Below are 17,564 nucleotides of genomic sequence, written 5' to 3'. Positions count from 1 at the left end.
AGAGCTCTAACACTATTGTGTTCCAGCTCAGCCTAGTATTACCCCCTACTAGATGAGCCAACTCAGTTGCATTAACTGCATGAGCAATTCGCCATACAGTATCTAGATGAGGCCAAAGAACTCCCAGTTGTTCCATCTAATCTGCCGTGTGTTGGCGCAACGCAAGGACTCCTTGCATATTTTCCATATTCAGTGAAGAGAGTGGTGAAGAATCTAGAACAGAAGACAACCAATCTGTAGCTATCCACACATAACCATTATCCATCATTCCAAGATGTTTTGCGACAGAAAATACCATAAGACCGGAATCAGGATTGGTGTGGAGAAAATGATCCGAGACTCCAGTGACATCACCTTAACAAGAATATCAATAATATCATCACTGCTAACTCGGATCAGTGGGGGAATGCCACTTTATATGAAATTCTGCAACGTCTTCGTGCGAGTCCCTCACCCAATGCAGCTACGCCGTTGCGTCCATAGTCATCGTCAATGTAGATCACAATCACCTCTTTCCATCCATAGTAGTCAATCAAGTCAATCCATAGTAGTCAATCAAGTCAACTATTGCATTCATCTGGTAAAGATCATTCTGTGTTGTCCTAACAAAAAATGGGAATTGAAGTAAAGATAAGGAGGGGTCTGTGGCTGCAAAGGATAGTAACGGAACTTGGAGTACATTGGCAACATGCGATATCAAATGGGCAAGAACAGAAGATCGTGGGCCAATAATCACTACGGTATCTGTCTCCATGAACTGCAAAGCTGTAATCAGTAATGAAGAAGGGAATACAAGCCTTAGAAATATCAAATATCCAACTACAAAGAGCAAGTCTATAAAGAGGAAAGACAGAAATAAATTTGAACAGAACTAGATAACTGCCAGCAAGAGATCATGGTACACCTATTTTGAGATTAACACAGAAGTTGAGAAGACTCAAAGGTGCTTTGAAAATATGGAACAGGGACATTTTTGGGTTGATTGATGCCAATATACTTAAAGCTCAGAAGGAGTTGACTTCTGCGCAGCTCATTTTTTATGACAGCCCCGAGGATCCTCAGATGGATGACGGGGTTAAAGCAAAAGAAAAGCAGTTGCAGCAAGCACTTCTTAATAAGGACTCATTGCTCAGGGAAAAAAGTAAAATTTCTTGGTGGACAGAAGGTGAGAGATGTACTGCATTCTTTCAGAACTTGCAAACTGAAGATGGAGAAAGCTCACATTTCAGAAATCCAAAATGAAAATGGAGATATGATTGTTAGACAAGAAGAAATCCAGAAGCAGTTTCTATAATACCACCGACCAAACGTAGTAGCATAGTAGATTGTTTCTTATGCAGTCTACCAGTTTCTTGATGTACAAGTTTACCAAACCGATCTCCCATTGGGTTAATTCCACCTAAACTGTAGCTTTGGACATGCTTTGACAAAGTTAAATTTAAGATAGGGATGATTGATTACGAAGGTAATGCTCTTGGTCGCATGTGTAATCATTTTTGATGAAGTTGGAAAATTACTGTACAGATACTTAGCCCGCCCTAATTTACATCAGTACGAGCCACGAACTATTGATATAATTTGAATCCCGTTTCACTACAACCGTGACTCAAAGCCCATAAGGGCAGAGGACATATGTCTTTTATTTCACAAAATTCAGCTGTCACTCCTGTCAGCAAGAGCATTGACAAGTTGGTGCAGCAAGGGTTTAACTTGCGTGTTCAATTTTCAAAAATGAGTTCACCAGAAAGGCCAAACCAACGAAGTCCCACAACTCATAGGCGCAATAAGCAAACTGATTGGACCTACCATTGCATCGTCTGGTGCATCAAGTACGCTCTTAATAGTCCCAATATATGCCAGTTTTTAACTAATTCAGATTATTCGTCTGTTAACATGAGCATTTTCACTGTTTTAACATTCAGAAGGATTAGAACAAAATTTGGAGGTCTTGAGTTGGTTACTCTACACCACCACCGATAATGAATCAGAATAATTTGTTACAGTTGACTTCACAAATCTCGGTCTAATCGATCATCATCAACTTCTGCTCCACCTGCGGCAGCACTGTTTATATAGGAAAGTAAAGATCAGTAGAAGTCTATCTAAAGGTTTATTTGAGAAAATATTCAACTTGTACCCAGTTGTTGCATTGAATGTATCGATTGTATAAATGTAACAAATTTCATTGCATACCCAGCATAATCATTACTTGGTGGCCAAGAAGGATAAAGGGATTGTGGGGCATATAGATCAAAGGAGTCTTAGGCATCTTCCGCAGAAGCAGGGCCTTAATTACTGAATAGTAATAACTAATGACCATAGCTGCTTGGCATTATATTCTGATACTACTCAAATACGCTTTGGTGTACAAGAAAGGTTAGGACCCCGTGAGGACTTGGAAGCATGAGGTTACTCCCAAAAAGCCCTTACCTTTACAGGAGTGGCTTGACCCAAAGTGATAAAATCCTTGACAAGTTGACCGTATTATGCAAACTTTCTTCCTAACCACTGCGTATAAATAGCAATGCCTGGTCTGAGGACACTTTCCACAAGTTTCATTTTGGAGTTTAACTCCCCCTTCTCTCCTATATCTTATGATCATCAAATCAACTCTCCCTTCTTGTCAGCCACCTAGCAGTAGGTGGTTTCTTTTTAACAAGCATTCGCATTTCACCAGTCTGTTTCTCATTGAAGAAGGGTATGAAAACCAACTCCATCCACCACATAATGCTGGTAATCCACCTGACTATGTATGGTTAAAGTCTAACTCGAGTATTTGCTAAGACACGTGAATAAAACTTGAGCAAACTACTCTTCTCTCACGTTTTGATTCCTGCAGTTTCTCTTGGTGAACAATGCAGAGGCCCGCTGAGTCAGGTTTTTAAAGTGAAGTAGATTTAGCAATGAATTCATTTCTGGCCTTCCAGAACAAGTTTCTTTTTATATTTAAACTTTTACTGCTGGTAAAGTGGGAATTTGTAAACACTCTACACTCAGTAAGTAGGTTGACTTAAGGGTATGTTTGAGTAGTACCTAGTTCCAATGCATTGCCTGCTGAGATCTTGGCATTAGAACCTTCCTTAGTTCCTTCTCCTACTTTAACGAATCCTTTCTTTATCAATTCAGCCAACTGCAATATTGAAGCCAGGAGAGTCTACTCAGCAATTCTATGCATCAAGTGCTATAAAATCAAGTCCATCTTAGTAGCAGCATGCACATAGAATATACAAAACAACTCAAAAACACCTAAAGATTGAAAAAAGGAGTGTGACAACAAATATAAATAACTTAGAAAGAATGGTTTGTGATGACTAAATATTACTGCTATGTTATATGTTCATTAAGCAGATGCAACATAGCCGAAGTTTGGATTTTACAAATGTAAATGGTTAGTCTCCAAAGCAATATTTTGATGTGACAACAAAGGAACTGCAGAACATTTATATACTTTTATTAACGAGGGGATTGTGTACTCAAGGCAGTCAAGGGCCAGGAAAACACTCTTGCGAGCCTCTATGATTTGCCAATACAATGGCAACGGTTGACACAACAAAGAAATTCCAAAGAGTTCTTATTCTCAAGAATGTTCTGTAAAACAATGATTATGAGGATAACTCGCTACATGATTAGATTTCCCAACAATATATTTTGTTAACATTTCCATAAAAGTGGCCCAAGTTGACTCAACCAAGTCATGCTGGAGCTGCTAGATATAGATTTGGTAGAAGACATATTTCGTGCTTTGAACTTGTGCAGTGGTGATATCTTACCTTCCACAATATGACGATATATCTTTTCAATAGGCCCGTGCCTCTCGTTTATCTGTCACGACATGAAAACAAACATCCTTTAAGTGTTCCAAATGAAAAACTAATACCTTTTTTCTTCTACATAGAATAATAGATTCTTTTTTCTCATACTATCCAAAGTAGTTAAATAGTGTTCCTATGGAGATTCAATAAAAGGACTTATAACAGTATGTTAATATAGCAGTAGCTTAGTAATAACATATAAAGAGAGTGTACAGAATACCTAGGTGTTAGCATCTACTACTTTTGTGTGTTTGACTGTAGGTGGTAGTGTGGACGTAGGCCGCAAGTAGTACCATCAAGTAAATACAAATAGAGTGAAGCGTAACCTTGGGCTTGAAATCCTTGCCCACTCTCGTTCTCCATACCTCTCTTTTTTGTTTCCTTTCCTTTTTGCTTCTTTCTTTATTTCTTATTGCACTCAATATATATTAGAGATTAAACCGATATGAATGCAGTTCCTCAAAAACACAAACATAAATACTTTATCTATTTATTGTGTAATAGAACTTTCAGAAATCTCCTCTGTACATTTTCTGTTTGACGTTTTGACAAAATGGTTAATGAACAATCAGATCATATGCATTGTACGTTCCATCAACTTGGATGCCAGGCTCCTTAAATGCTTCTGGATAGAAAAACTATTTCAAGTCATGGCTTCTTGCCTCAACAGATGTTCTTCCATTTCACCAGTATAATTACAGAAGATGTAAGAATCGAGTTAGAGAAAGTGTGTCATCTCAACAATTTACAACACTGCAATTTAGGACCATTACAACTTTGAAAGTCAATCCAAGAAGATGCAAGGATCAACTTATACTTGCATTGTTAGAGTGTAAAGCACAATAAATTTGCAAATTTGAAGGAATGAACTTGTACAAAGATCCATGTGAAATAAACTATTCACCGTCATCAACTCTGAAAGCTATGTACCAGTGGTAAGGCTGTCCCAGTCATCAACTTTAACCCATTCATGTCTGGTTGAAGCTAACTGCAAAAGAAAAAGAGGTAAACCGTAAAGGCGTAAACCCTTTTCCTAAAGACGAAAAGGTTACACAAATATAAAATAGAAATAAAAATAAAAAGGCCATTGCTCCATAACTAAGGTGGGTATGATTGTATGAATGAAGAGTACTGGTCCACCCAAAAGTAAATCTATTTTGAGCAACTTATATAATAATCAGCTCCTGACAGGTCAGAATGGAACAAAACACATAAAAAATTAAAACTCATACCAAGAAAGACTTCAAGAACAGCTACCTTATCAAGAGTATATTCTTGCATCTTTTCACATAGCCCATCTAGGAGCTCAACAACTCTGAGCTCACTGACTCTACACAAAGTAAGCACTTGGTGATCAGTTACCCAGAAACAAGTCCAGTAATAAAACTTGGCAAAAGGTCATCCTAATAGAGACTCCTTTCAACTTGGACCACGAGAAAGAAAAACATGATGGAACTTGTCGCTTCGTAGGTCGCTCTCTGATAAAATCAAGTGGAAGAAAAAACAGAACATACGAAATTGCAAACAACTAACGTTGGTAAACCTAACTCTTTTTATCAGTAATTGTCTACTACATGGGTTGGAGTATGCTTAAGGTACCAATTACAACATATTATGATCATAATCCTATTAATTGGTTTTCTAGGAACATTAGATAATATTAGCTAGTTATTACTATAAATCAATGGAACAAAATCTGTTTTATGATGTTTTATCTTGTTGGGAGTAAAAATCATGGTTCCGTTTATTTTGAATTAGGGTTTTAAGTTGAAAGCGTAGAATAAAAACTTATTTGTCATCAATCTTGTTTTGCCTCCTCTAAAGAAAGATTCATATCAGGATGTTACAATAGTAAAATATAAAGAGGTGAAATAGATTTTTGTACCTGTAGTCAATTACCTTTCCCTCACGTTGATCTTTTGAGTTCAACCAGTTCCTTAAATCCAAATGGTTCCTTGGTTTCTCCTAAAAACATGCATGGCAACTAATCATATCAACAAACTGAAGAAAGCTTAAGAAAAAAGTGTAAGATCATTAGGCCCTTTATTTCCAATGTTAAAACATTTACAACATTGCAATATATTAACTCCATCAAATAATAACAAATGTGTAACAAATCATCAAAAATGTATTTGGATCCTTTTCCATGAGGCTTTCTCCATACCATTATAGTAATCTAATTTGACTTTTGACTTACTTTGCCAAAGTTAACTTTAAGATCATCCTCAGATGTTCACCTGGTTAAAGGGTGTTTGCAAGCGTGACTTAAAGCCCAGAGAATATATGTCTTCTGTGGATTTCCGTTCACAAACAAGTAAGAATTTGCCAACTTGGTGCTGCAAGGGTTTAACTTGTGTTCCAAACTGGTCCACCAGCAAGAGCAATAGCATGCCAAGCAACTTGGACCCACCATTGTGTCTTCTGGGCATCTCTGGTGCATCAAGAAGGCACTTAATAGTTCCAATGTATCCCAACTTTTACTAATTTAGATGATTCGTTTGTTAATGAGAATATATCAGAAAGCTGGGTCTCCTTATTACCGCGATAAGCGCACATTGCCATCGAGATTATGCTGCCATTGTGACTCATAACATGAACCATTTTACTGAAGATGTAACTTAAGGGCCATACATTAGACTGTATACATTTAAAAATTAGGGTATAAATAAAAGGAAAGAACAACAAAGGATATGATAATTCACCTCCAAGGATAACGAACAGTTTTTCACTGCTTTAACATTCAGAAGGAATATAACAAAATTTGGAGCTCGAGTTGGTTACTTTACAACATCACCCATCAATGAATCTGAATAGTTGACTTCACAGATCTCGGTCTGATCGAACATCATCTTCTTCAGCTCCACCTGCGGCAGCACTGTTTATAGTATAGTAAAGATCAGTATAAGTCTATCTAAAGCTATCTATGTGAAAATATTCAACTTGTAACCCTTTGTTGCATTGTATGTATCCATTGTATAAATGTAACAAATTTCATTGCATAGGCAGCTCAATCGATCATTACTTGGTGATCAGGAAGGATAAAACGATTGGGGGGCATATAGATCAAAGGAGTCTTAGGTCCCACAGAAGCCGGGCCTTAAAATCATAGCTGAATGGCATTGTATTATGATACTGTTCAAATATGCTTTGATGTACAAGAATAGTTAGGGCTGTGTGAGGAATTGGAACACGGGGTTACTCCCAAAAAGCCTGGTCTGAGGACACTTTCCACAAGTTCTATTTTGGATTTTTACTCTCCCTTCCCCCTATATCATATGGTCATCAAATAACGCCTTCTTGTCAGCCACCTAGCAGCAGGTGGTTTTTTTTTAACAAGCTTTACCATTTCATCTGTCTGTTTCTCATTGAAGAAGAGTATGCAAACCAACTCAATCCACCACATAATACTGGGAATCCACCTGATAATGTATGGTTGAGTCTAACTCTTCTACTGGGGCCTTTGTTAAGACACGTGAATAAAACATGAGCAAACTACTCTTCTCTCACGTTTTGATTCCTGCAGTTTCTCTTGCTGAACAATGCAGAGGCCCCACTGAGTCAGGTTTTTAAAGTGAAGTAGATTTAGAAATGAATTCATTTCTGGCGTTCCAGAACAAGTTTGTTTTTATATTTAGACTTTTACTGCTGGCAAAGTAGAAATTTGTGAAGACTCTACACTCAGTAAGTAGGATGACTTATGGGTCTGTTTGGGGAGTACCTAGTTCCACTGCATTGCCTGCTGAGATCTTGGCATAGAACCTTGCTTACTTCTCCTACTTTAACGGGTCCTTTCTTTATCAATTCAGCCAACTGCAATATTGAAGCCAGGAGAGTCTACTCAATTCTTCTATGCATCAAGTGCTATAAAATCAAGTCCATCTTAGTAGCAGCATGATATAGATTATACAAAACAACTCAAAAACACCTAAAGATTGAAAAAAGAAGTGTGACTCACCTCATCTTCTGTTTCCTCAAGTAACCTACGCATCAAATATAAATAACTTAGAATGAATGATTTATGATGGCTAAAGATTACTGCTATGTTATATGCTCATTATACAGATGCAATACAGTGGATGTTTTGATTTCACAAATGTAAAGGGTTAGTCTCCAAAGCAATATTTTGATGTGACAACAAAGGAACTGCAGAACATTTATCTACTTTTTGTTAACGGGGGGGAGGGGGCTTGTGTATTCAAGGGCCAGAAAAACACACTTGCGAGCCTCTATTGATTTGCCAATACAATGGCAATGGTTGACACAACTAAGAAATTCAAAAGAGTTCTTATTCTCAATGCCAGAATGTTCTGTAAAACAATGATTATGAGGACAACTCACTACATGATTAGATTTCCCAACAATATTTGTAATAGTTTCCATAAAAGTGGCCCAAGTCGACTCAACCAAGTCATGCTGGAGCTGCCAGATATACTTCATGTTTTCTTACCTTCCACAATATGAGGATATATCTTTTGAATAGGCCCGTGCTTCTCGTTTATCTGTCAAGACATGAAAACAAACAGCCTTTAAGGGTTCCAAATGAACAACTAATAGACCCTTTTTTCTCATATTATCCAAAGTAGATAAATAGTGTACCTATGGAGATTCAATAAAAGGATTTAAAACAGTGTGTTAATATAGCAATAGCTTAGTAATAACATATAAAGACAGTGTACAGAGTACCTAGGTGCTAGAATCTACTACTTTTGTGTGTTTGACAGTAGGTAGTAGTGGGGACGTACGCCGCAAGCCTACTAGTACCATCAAGTAAATAAATATACAGTGAAGTGTAATCCAGGGCTTGAAATCCATGCCTGCTCTCTTTCTCCATACTTTAGTTTTTTTTTTCTCTTTCCTTTTTGCTTCTTTCTTTATGTCTTATTTCACTCAATACTAGAGATCAAACCGATATGAATGCAGTCTATTTATTGTATAATAGAACTTTCTGAAATCTCCTCTGTACATTTTCTGTTCGAAGTCTTTGACAATATGATTAATGAATAATCAGATCATATGCATTGTATGTTCCATCAACTTAGATGCCAGGGATCTTAAATGCATCAGGAAAGAAAAACTATTTCAAGTCATGGCTTCTTGCCTCAAGAGATGTTCTTTCATTTCACCAGTATACTTACAGAAGATGTAAGAATCAAGTTAGAGAAACTGCATCTCAAAAATTTACAACACCGCAATTTAGGACCATTACAACCTTGAAAGTCAGTCCAAAAAGATGCAAGGATTGACTTATACTCACATTGTTAGAGTGTAAAGCACAATAAATTTGTGAATTTCAAGGAATGAACTTGAACAAAGATCAATGCCAAATAAAGTGTTCACAATCATCAACTCAGAAAGTTACGTACCGGTGGTAAGGTTGTCCCAGTCATCAACTTTAACCCATTCATGTCTGGTTGAAGCTAACTGCAAAAGAAAAAAGGTAAACCGTAAACCATTTTCATAAAGGCGAAAAAGTTACACATATAAAATAGAAATAAAAATAAAAAGGCAATTGCCATAACCAAGGGGGACTTCAAGAACAACTACCTTATCAAGAGTATATTCTTGCATCTTTTCACATAGCCCATCTAGGAGCTCAACAACTCTGAGCTCACTGACTCTACACAAAGTAAGCACTTGGTGATCAGTTACCCAGAAACAAGTTCAGTAATAAAATTTGGCAAAAGATCATCCTAATAGAGACTCCTTTCAACTCGGACCATGAGAAAGAAAAACATGATGGAACTTGTCCCTTCGTAGGTCGCTCTCTGATCAAATTAAGTGGAAGTAAAAAAGATAGTACGAAATTACAAACAACTAACGTTGGTAAACCTTCCTCTTTTTATCAGTCATTGTCTACTACATGGGTTGTAGTATGCTTAAGGTACCAATTACAACATATTATGATGATAATCCTCTCAAGAAAGATTGATATCAGGATGTTACAATAGTAAGCCAATTAAAGAGGAGAAATAGATTTTTGTACCTGTAGTCAATTACCTTTCCCTCACGTTGACCTTTTGAGTTCAACCGGTTCCTTAAATCCAAATGGTTCCTTGGTTTCTCCTAAAAACTAATAATATCAACAAACTGAGGAAAAAACATTTAATAATGAGAAATGTTGGAGCTATTAATTAATTAATTAATTAGAAGATGACTTACATTAGAAAGTCCCAACTCCAATTCTTCCTGGCAAAGCAAAATCATTTAATAATGAAAACCTGTGAATGATGGAAAGTATAGAAAGAGAAATGGAGGTTGGGGTTACTTACGGCAACGGCATTGCAAGCTAAGCATTTATCATCAATACAATAAACTACTGAAAAACTGACAAATATCAATGTCACCAACAATAACAACCTCTTCTTCTCCTCCATCCTAAATTCAAATTCAACTCAAACTCTTCTTTTCTTTTTTCTCTTTCATACATGTTCTCTGCTGTGTCACTACAGATAATTCTTTTCTTACGTGGCGGACTATAATTGGATACTTGGTTGCCACGTTTTATACTGTGACGTGGTTTGTGTGACTTTGACTTGTGACGTGGTTAGAACAGAACATCTTTGACTTGTTTGAAATGACAATTTTAGGGCCAATTGTAATCTAAAGTCTAAACTGGTTTTTTTATTGTTCGATTTATAAGCTTTTCATCTCGTTGTTCATATAGGCATTCAACTGACATAACCCCTTCTCTTCCCATCCGCCTGAAACCCTAAATAACCCCGAAGCTGTATTGGAATGAAATTCTATTGCTCATTTGGTTGTTTTATTTCCATCACTTGTAATCAGTTCACTTATATTTGTCATCCTGTAGTAAACACATTGATCAGACAGCATTTCCATTTCAACTGAGGCAACTTTTAACTGGAGTCCATGTTTTGTGCTCAGAAAATTTTGTGAACTATATATATGTATGCATTACTTCTGACATTTGATAAGAATCATTCCAAGTAAGAACATTGTTAAATAGCAGATAATCAGAGACGCAGGTCATCAGCAAACCCAACTCAATCGTATGTTAACAATACAACAAATATCCACGGAGTAGAAAAGTCAAAATTGGGATCTGGGGAAAGGGGGGCGGGGCTTGCTTTAATAAACAGAGATAAAATCTTACAAAACTGATGTCTCAAATCAATACCATGAGACCAGATTTTCGTATTGGTTCCAGCATAAGCTCAACATTCAATCCGCTGTCTCTTTGTGGACTTTTCATCAGCTTCCACTGATTTAGTTAGCAACCCATTATTACCATTCCCAGACTCTTCATTCTCTGAATCATCCAATTTGAAAGACCAACCAGGAAAATCAGACTCCGAGAATAACGAAGCTGGGCTTGCTTTGTAAAATGCAAGCGGAACCTGTTTTATCCTCCTACCTATCTGAACGATCCAATGTAAAAAAAAAAAATGTCATTCAGCAAGACCAAAGCTAATAATCCTCACTTAATAATAACATTAGTCAGTTATATCAATCATGATAGACACCAAATCGAAAATATTTGCAACCTTCCATGTATCTATCACTGAACCAACAGCACAAGTGATGAAGGCTGCAAACGTTGGTTTAACGTTTGTGCCAGACCACATCCCTAGTCATCTAATTAAGGAGATTGAATCCCTATTCATGCATTGACTAATTCTAAATAGTCACAACAGGAATGCGTTTACCATCTCCCAAAAATATTGTGAAAAAATAACTTACGTGCATGCTATACGTACAGAAAATATTCAAAAACTTGCACCAGAAAGTATCATGGATATACTAAATATAAGGAGAGTCCCCATATAATCTTACCTCAGCTCTGAAAATTGTGGCATATGAGGCTGAACTAAAATCCTTTACAGTGATCTCAGTGGTTTTGGCCCTCACTGTCAAGTCATTTTCAAGTGATGCAACAAATCTACCAAAGAAACAGTAAAGGTTAATACTAATTTTGAGAAATAAAAATAGCACAAAATTGTCCCCATCAATAAGAGGGAGAAAGATGGCTTATATTGATTTTAAACAAGAGGATCCATAGGCCTGTGTGTGTACAGAAGATACAATAGGGAAGAAGAGAGAGGAAGGATGAATACCTAGAAACTGCTGGGCAATAATGGTGGCGAAGAGTGTCTATTTCCCAAAGAGAACTTCCTGCACCAAGAAGTCATTTAGTTTCATATGGCTACAAAGTCGAAATGGAACTAATTCCAATCCCTAATATAAGCATGCTAAAGGTAAAATCCCAAGCGCAGTTAGTAGAGTTATTCCAGACAAACAATTGAGAATTTGCAATAGAGACTTACTCATGGCATTAGATTTTGCAGGATTTGTCTCTTCACTGTTAAACATATCAATGCCTGGCTTTGCAGTTGATATATCTGTGCAGGCATCAGATTCCTTTACACTCTCACTATTTTCATTTTCTCTTCTTGAAGAATCTCCATCCGTCTCATCATTTTGCTGCACATATGTCAATGGTTCTCAAAATAAATATAAAATCTAGGAACAAGAGAAAAATACTCTGTAAAGGCTCCATCGATCACTCAAAATCACACACACCATCAGAGAGAGTTTTCCCTTTATCCTCATTCTACTAATTAACTTTACCTTTGTAAACTAGTTGATCACACTTAAAATTTTAAAACTCAGCATAGCATAAGAATGTGATTTAATGCCATCACTAGCACAATACAATGAGATGAGCAATTGATGTACAATTGGAAGGCAAACACATCAGAAAGTACATGATGAGCTTCCTTACAAATTTAACTGGTTTCATATCTCTATTGGTAAGTATCTTGCTTTCCTTTTCTTTTAGGTTTACACTATATCAAGGTCACATTGGGTCTACACAGTGAGCTGGCTGTCTTGTTATTGTTCGCACTTGGCAGCAGAGGTAACAAAGCTTGAAAGAGAAAAGAAAATGGGGATAAATCATTGTTCCTTTACTTATGTATTGATGCGTGAGGAGGATGGAGGTCCAGCTTGTTTAAGTAAGTCCCCCCATCCTCACCACAGAGGCAGAGAAAAGTATCTACCCACTTTGGCCCTCAGTAGCTTCCTATAAACTAAGTAACGAACTTATCAGCTTGCCCGTCTAATCCAAAGCTCAAACATGCATCAAAATCCTTGATGCTCATATTTAAAACTAAGAGTGTTGGAAACAGTTAAGGATAACCAAACAAAAAATAAAATTAAAAGGAGATATCTCCTGTCAACATTTACCTGTTGAACCAAAAAGTTAATAGAAGGGTGCCTTCGCAGAAGGTTGTGGATTATAGCAATGACAACCAATGCCCCCGAGGGAGGGACTACAAGAGAAAGCCTACTTAATTTCTTGGTAAAAGCAGCTGCCAAGTATGCTGGAAGAAGAGGAGATTTCAAACAAGAATCCAGAAGCTGCATCCCATAAAACATTTTAATTAGCAAAAAATTTAACAATAACAAAACTACAAGTGCAGGCTCTGACACAGATACGTGGTGTCTAACATTTAGACACTATCAAAACACAAACTACGATACAGCGTTATCATCCTTTTCATCTTTCTAATGCCTACTATGCATGTATTTCTATAACTAGTTCTCTCATGCATCAAGGTGGGGGTTACTCAAGCATCTCATGTCACCTCATGTCACTTGATAACAATGCACTACCTTGTAATTCAAATACATAAGACAAGAATAATGCATATGTAAGTGAAATAAGTATAGAAAAAGGTGAAAATATATCTAGCTGAGCTGAAAACAGGGTTTGTTTAAAACTAACAGTGTTTCAAGAGAAGTACAGGAATGTGTGGGGAATTGGCTTGTCCAACATAACCTTAATTATATTTGAAAAAAACCTAAGAAAATGTCTTTGTAGTTGCTTTCCCCCTTTGCCTCGCCATGCCATTAGATCCATAATGACCGGCGAATTGGAATGTGTACAAATACAACCGGGAATGCTAGACCAGCCTATCGGAGAAAGATATCAAGCCTACTTAACCGTACCGTAAGGCAGGGAATCTCAATAACAAACGATTACCCCGAATCTGCCCTTTTTTCGTCTATCCTAGCTGCTATTAGGAAGCTCTCCTAGTAGCTAGGGGTCAAAGTGTTCCCTTTTTGGTTTCTAAATTTCTCCACTCTACAGTCACCCTCACAAAGAGAAAAAACAGAGCAGATCTCCTCCATAAACGGAAACCACTCCTCCCACTGGAAGCATAACCGATTTCAGAGCATGTCATCGGAATAAAAATAAAAGAACAGGTCAAGCTCAAGCATGAATGATTCCCGAATTATTTTAATAGAGAATATCAAAATTACCTCAAAAAACTTTGCTCGGTGTTTCGCCATAAAAATAGAAGGTTCTAGTAAAGCATAAAGCTTTTCATAGAAATTCGGATATTCTAGACCATGTTGTGTCATGAGAATGTAAAGGCTGCTAAGAGCCATGACACTTGTAACACCCCCAACGTCATATGATCTTGTTAAGAAGTCACTGCATATTTCAGATTTAAGTCAGACTTCGCTCGGGTTCTAGGGATGCTAGAACATAATATAAATACATTGAAGTTCATATACAATTTTACCATAGCATTATCGGACTTGACAAATGCGGAATAACTATCTGATGAAGAGTGACAAGAACCTGCATTTAACAAGAGAGGTCAGACAAGATACATTGAATTGAGATACATTGAAATGAGATATGAGGTATTAATCTGTGTCCGTAGGAAGAGGGGGGTGGGGAGAAAAAATATATATAAATAAAATATAATGAATAATAACCATACTCTACATTATATAGCTTTTAGGGAAAAGTGATTGCTCCAAAATATAAAGGAAACACATGAATAAAATAAAAAAAATCAAGCTGTCAGTCTAGCTGGTCAGGGGTGAGTTGGTAGTTCACTGCTTGGTATAAGAGTTGTTATTTTTCTGGATCCTGAGGGTTCTTTCTTTCTTTTGATACTCAATAAAGTATATTTTTGATTGAAAATATATATATTACCGTGAGAACACTAAAATCAAGTAGCAAAACTAGAAAAGAGTTGCAACGTTACCTCTTTATACACATCAAGAGGGAGAGACAATCTAAGAAACGATAACCATGCTTTCGTGAACTTCAATTTCATCTTTTTGGCAATCTGCAATATCAAAAGACCTAGATGAAATTAAATATTGATGTACTTTTACGATATAAAAAATTACACATGAAGCAGAAATGAGGTATGCATCAAAACCTTGCAAGACAACCATGAGTAATAACTATTAAGGCAACAAGTTTTGCAAAATACTTGGGTATGAAACAACAAAACCGTAATTATATTGGTAGCTCTCTCCAAAAACTTTTGACAAGTTTCTGTGTACCAATCAAAATAAAGCCATAGGATTGTCTCTTTTATCGGAAATTATAAGACCTTGGCTAATTTATCAAAGAAGAGATATAAAGAATCAAATACTATTTGGAAAGGGGAAAAAAAGTTCGCTTGTTGAAACAGAATGAAGTCCATTAAATTTCAAGATGGTGGTTCAGTTCTTACAAGAAATCAAATGGTGAACTGAAAACAGGAAAATGAGACAAAGTAAGCCCTTACATCGCTGTTAGACTTCTTTGGTCTGTTTTCTTGATCACCTTCCTTTGATTGTTTCCCATCAGTTTCTTTAGACGAAAGTCCTACAGTAAAAAGGAAAAGTAAATGCACGCATCCCAGACAAAACCCAGCCCGAGTATCGAACTACAAAGGAATTCCGAAAACCTACTTTCAAGCTGTACACTACAATGTCATAGGTTGGCTGGAATAATATAAAAATGCAATAGACATAAATAGTGCACAATGTAATGTATCCAAAACGGACATGGTGTACTCATTATACCAGAAGATTATTCAAGAGTCCAAAAGATAAGATAGAAGGGCCAAAATAAAAAGACGAGAGAAGTATGCTCACCTAACTCACTCCACATTTGATAATCAGATTGTCCTTCTTTAGTCTCCAAAGGAGGGATGTGCGAGAGGATATAATGTATCTTGTGAATGGCAAACTCCAAGTTGCTTCAAAACAAATAACAATAAATTACAAGTTGGTAGATTTTCATAATAATGCAGGAGATACTACAACTACAAATTGTGAAAACGAAATATACATTAAAATTTTAAATTGTGCTATTAGCATGGTGGATTACAAATGAATAAAACAACATTTGTGTGGAAGCAATATTATGGTTGCATGCTAGTACAAAGACAATGCTAACTTTATCTAATTCTTACAAACTGAAACTAATTACAGCTAAAAAATAACACGAGATACAGAGCTTACAATATACTGACCTCAGTTTTGATTTATTCTCACTGTCTTGATGTGTATTGTTGGTATCTACAAAATCATGATAAACAAATGAGTCAACGAAAGGATATAAAAAGAACAGGGCTACAAGTCTGAGACAATAATACCTTTTATATCTCGTGAATCCAATGTCCTAACAAGCTTTTCCAAAGTAATGTAGGTAAAGTAACTACACCAAGATAAATGATTTAAGAGGTGAGCAAATAAGTTTAAAGAACTATAACATGTAAACAAAGAATTAAACTGGTCATACCGAACATCTATGTAGTTGAAAAAGTTTGAAACAAGTGTCTCTACTACAACATCAATGCCTGATGGTGAATAAACCTACAATTACAAAACGACCCATTAGAAAACCAATAATAAACATATAAAAATTTACAATAGAAACAACTTACAATGGCCTGAAGAAACCTCTGATAAATCATAGACTGAAACTTCCCTCCTTTTCCCAACTTGACAAACTCCATCACCCCATCCAACGCCACTTCCTAAACAAACAACAGATATAAATAATGATAATAAAAAAAAAACAGAAAAAATAAAGAGATAAGAGTTGACAAACTCACTCTAAGGGTGTCATCAGACTCTGGGGAAACAGCGACAGCAAAAAGAGACTTCAAAAACTCATCAAAATTGGACCTAAGCCAGATATTATAAACCAACTCCGGGTCCTTATCATCATGATGATTATTACTAAGAACAAGTGATTTAGAAGTGGGGAGGTGATTGATAACAGGAGTGAAAAAAGAGTGAAGAGAAATAAAAGATTCGAGAGCGTGTTTAGGAGGAGAAGAAGGAGAGATGAAAGTGATTAATAAAGGAAGATTATTTATATGTAGTTTTGAAGAGAGAAGTTGGTGGCCTAAATTTTTTAAGTCTTTGAGTGATTTTTTGATTTTTTCTTTGATAGAATTGAAGACATGGTTTAATTTAGTCAGTGACGGCGAGTGTCTCAGTTTGGAGGGAAACAAAACAAAGAGTATTTTTGGGGATTTTTATTTATAGGGTTCATTCGATATTTCAGATAAATGTCCAACGACATGTTTCGATATTAACTGGAATATTTGGAGTTGCCAGGAGTTGATAATGTACTACGGTTGGATTGAAATTTGAACCATAGATCTCAATTATGTTTGTTAAAGTATTAATCTCTCTCCTACAACAATTTTCCTCACTCTGACTCAAACATAGAGAGGGAAGAGTACAACCTAACCGTTTGTGTTGATGCGGATCGATCAATATCATTTGTAGAGCACTCTTATTGTTTATCAAGAGAGAAAAATAAATAACTATATGAGATAAGAATGTTAAAGAGACAACATAATATATGTTAACTTAAATTATAAACACTGTTAAACTGTACTGTAGTAATTAATATAAATAGTAAACACTATATTTTGGACCTGGGCATACGCCCGGGATCTATTAAATATTTTGTGT

At 36.3% G+C, this 17,564-nt stretch overlaps 3 protein-coding genes across 8 annotated transcripts; all 3 read right to left on the bottom strand.

Annotated features, from left to right (window-relative positions):
• Window positions 1-1,841: 1,841 nt before the first annotated feature.
• On the bottom strand, window positions 1,842-6,488 carry LOC147474030 (uncharacterized). Of its 4 annotated transcripts, none has more exons than XM_086586685.1 (8): window positions 6,353-6,488; window positions 6,050-6,243; window positions 5,698-5,777; window positions 5,070-5,142; window positions 4,717-4,800; window positions 3,771-3,822; window positions 3,034-3,130; window positions 1,842-2,064 (listed from the first exon to the last, which is right to left on the bottom strand). In XM_086586685.1, exons 1-5 carry the CDS (start codon window positions 6,411-6,413, stop codon window positions 4,735-4,737), a joined length of 474 nt encoding a protein of 157 aa, XP_086442811.1. In that variant the 5' UTR covers window positions 6,414-6,488; the 3' UTR covers window positions 1,842-2,064; window positions 3,034-3,130; window positions 3,771-3,822; window positions 4,717-4,734. The 4 variants fall into 4 exon arrangements, with proteins under 4 accessions (XP_086442811.1, XP_086442809.1, XP_086442808.1 ...); XM_086586683.1 differs by having other exon boundaries at window positions 4,743-4,800; XM_086586682.1 differs by having other exon boundaries at window positions 4,743-4,796.
• LOC147474029 (uncharacterized) lies at window positions 6,376-10,279 on the bottom strand. Of its 3 annotated transcripts, none has more exons than XR_015210125.1 (10): window positions 10,082-10,230; window positions 9,972-9,998; window positions 9,796-9,875; window positions 9,357-9,429; window positions 9,176-9,233; window positions 8,260-8,311; window positions 7,768-7,792; window positions 7,531-7,622; window positions 6,515-6,687; window positions 6,376-6,429 (listed from the first exon to the last, which is right to left on the bottom strand). XR_015210125.1 is itself a non-coding variant. In XM_086586681.1 (9 exons), the coding sequence occupies exons 1-9, from the start codon at window positions 10,184-10,186 to the stop codon at window positions 6,633-6,635; spliced, it is 567 nt and encodes a 188-aa protein (XP_086442807.1). In that variant the 5' UTR covers window positions 10,187-10,279; the 3' UTR covers window positions 6,376-6,632. The 3 variants fall into 3 exon arrangements, 1 of the variants encoding a protein (XP_086442807.1); XR_015210124.1 differs by having other exon boundaries at window positions 6,376-6,417; XM_086586681.1 differs by having other exon boundaries at window positions 6,376-6,687; window positions 10,082-10,279.
• A 474-nt stretch (window positions 10,280-10,753) lies between these two features.
• LOC147474028 (protein NUCLEOLAR COMPLEX ASSOCIATED 4-like) lies at window positions 10,754-17,061 on the bottom strand. The gene is given in 16 exon segments (XM_086586680.1): window positions 10,754-11,191; window positions 11,607-11,712; window positions 11,888-11,945; window positions 12,098-12,254; window positions 13,020-13,193; window positions 14,100-14,274; window positions 14,366-14,424; window positions 14,840-14,923; window positions 15,374-15,453; window positions 15,726-15,829; window positions 16,106-16,151; window positions 16,229-16,290; window positions 16,375-16,448; window positions 16,520-16,612; window positions 16,691-17,010; window positions 17,013-17,061. Coding segments are annotated over 16 exon segments (1,830 nt in total). The 5' UTR covers window positions 17,047-17,061; the 3' UTR covers window positions 10,754-10,987.
• Window positions 17,062-17,564: the final 503 nt, after the last annotated feature.

This window comes from Coptis chinensis, unplaced genomic scaffold, assembly GCF_015680905.1.
Source record: "Coptis chinensis isolate HL-2020 unplaced genomic scaffold, ASM1568090v1 utg136_pilon_pilon, whole genome shotgun sequence".
In the NCBI taxonomy this organism is placed as follows: domain Eukaryota; kingdom Viridiplantae; phylum Streptophyta; class Magnoliopsida; order Ranunculales; family Ranunculaceae; genus Coptis; species Coptis chinensis.
The sequence above is the reverse complement of the archived record's forward strand: the minus strand, read 5'-3'. Positions and strand labels throughout refer to the sequence as shown.

What these genes read in the sequence shown, in the direction of transcription:
- LOC147474030 (XM_086586682.1), bottom strand. Translation starts at nt 6,413, where the DNA reads ATGGTTCATGTTATGAGTCACAATGGCAGCATAATCTCGATGGCAATG. An exon ending in TGCAAACACCCTTTAACCAG is followed by an intron (nt 5,778 to 6,049) that starts GTGAACATCTGA and finishes GCATGTTTTTAG; the next exon opens with GAGAAACCAAGGAACCATTT. An exon ending in AAGAATATACTCTTGATAAG is followed by an intron (nt 4,797 to 5,069) that starts GTAGCTGTTCTT and finishes TTTTGCAGTTAG; the next exon opens with CTTCAACCAGACATGAATGG.
- LOC147474029 (XM_086586681.1), bottom strand. Translation starts at nt 10,186, where the DNA reads ATGGAGGAGAAGAAGAGGTTGTTATTGTTGGTGACATTGATATTTGTC. An exon ending in TAGCTTGCAATGCCGTTGCC is followed by an intron (nt 9,999 to 10,081) that starts GTAAGTAACCCC and finishes TTGCTTTGCCAG; the next exon opens with GAAGAATTGGAGTTGGGACT. An exon ending in AAGAATATACTCTTGATAAG is followed by an intron (nt 9,234 to 9,356) that starts GTAGTTGTTCTT and finishes TTTCTTTTGCAG; the next exon opens with TTAGCTTCAACCAGACATGA.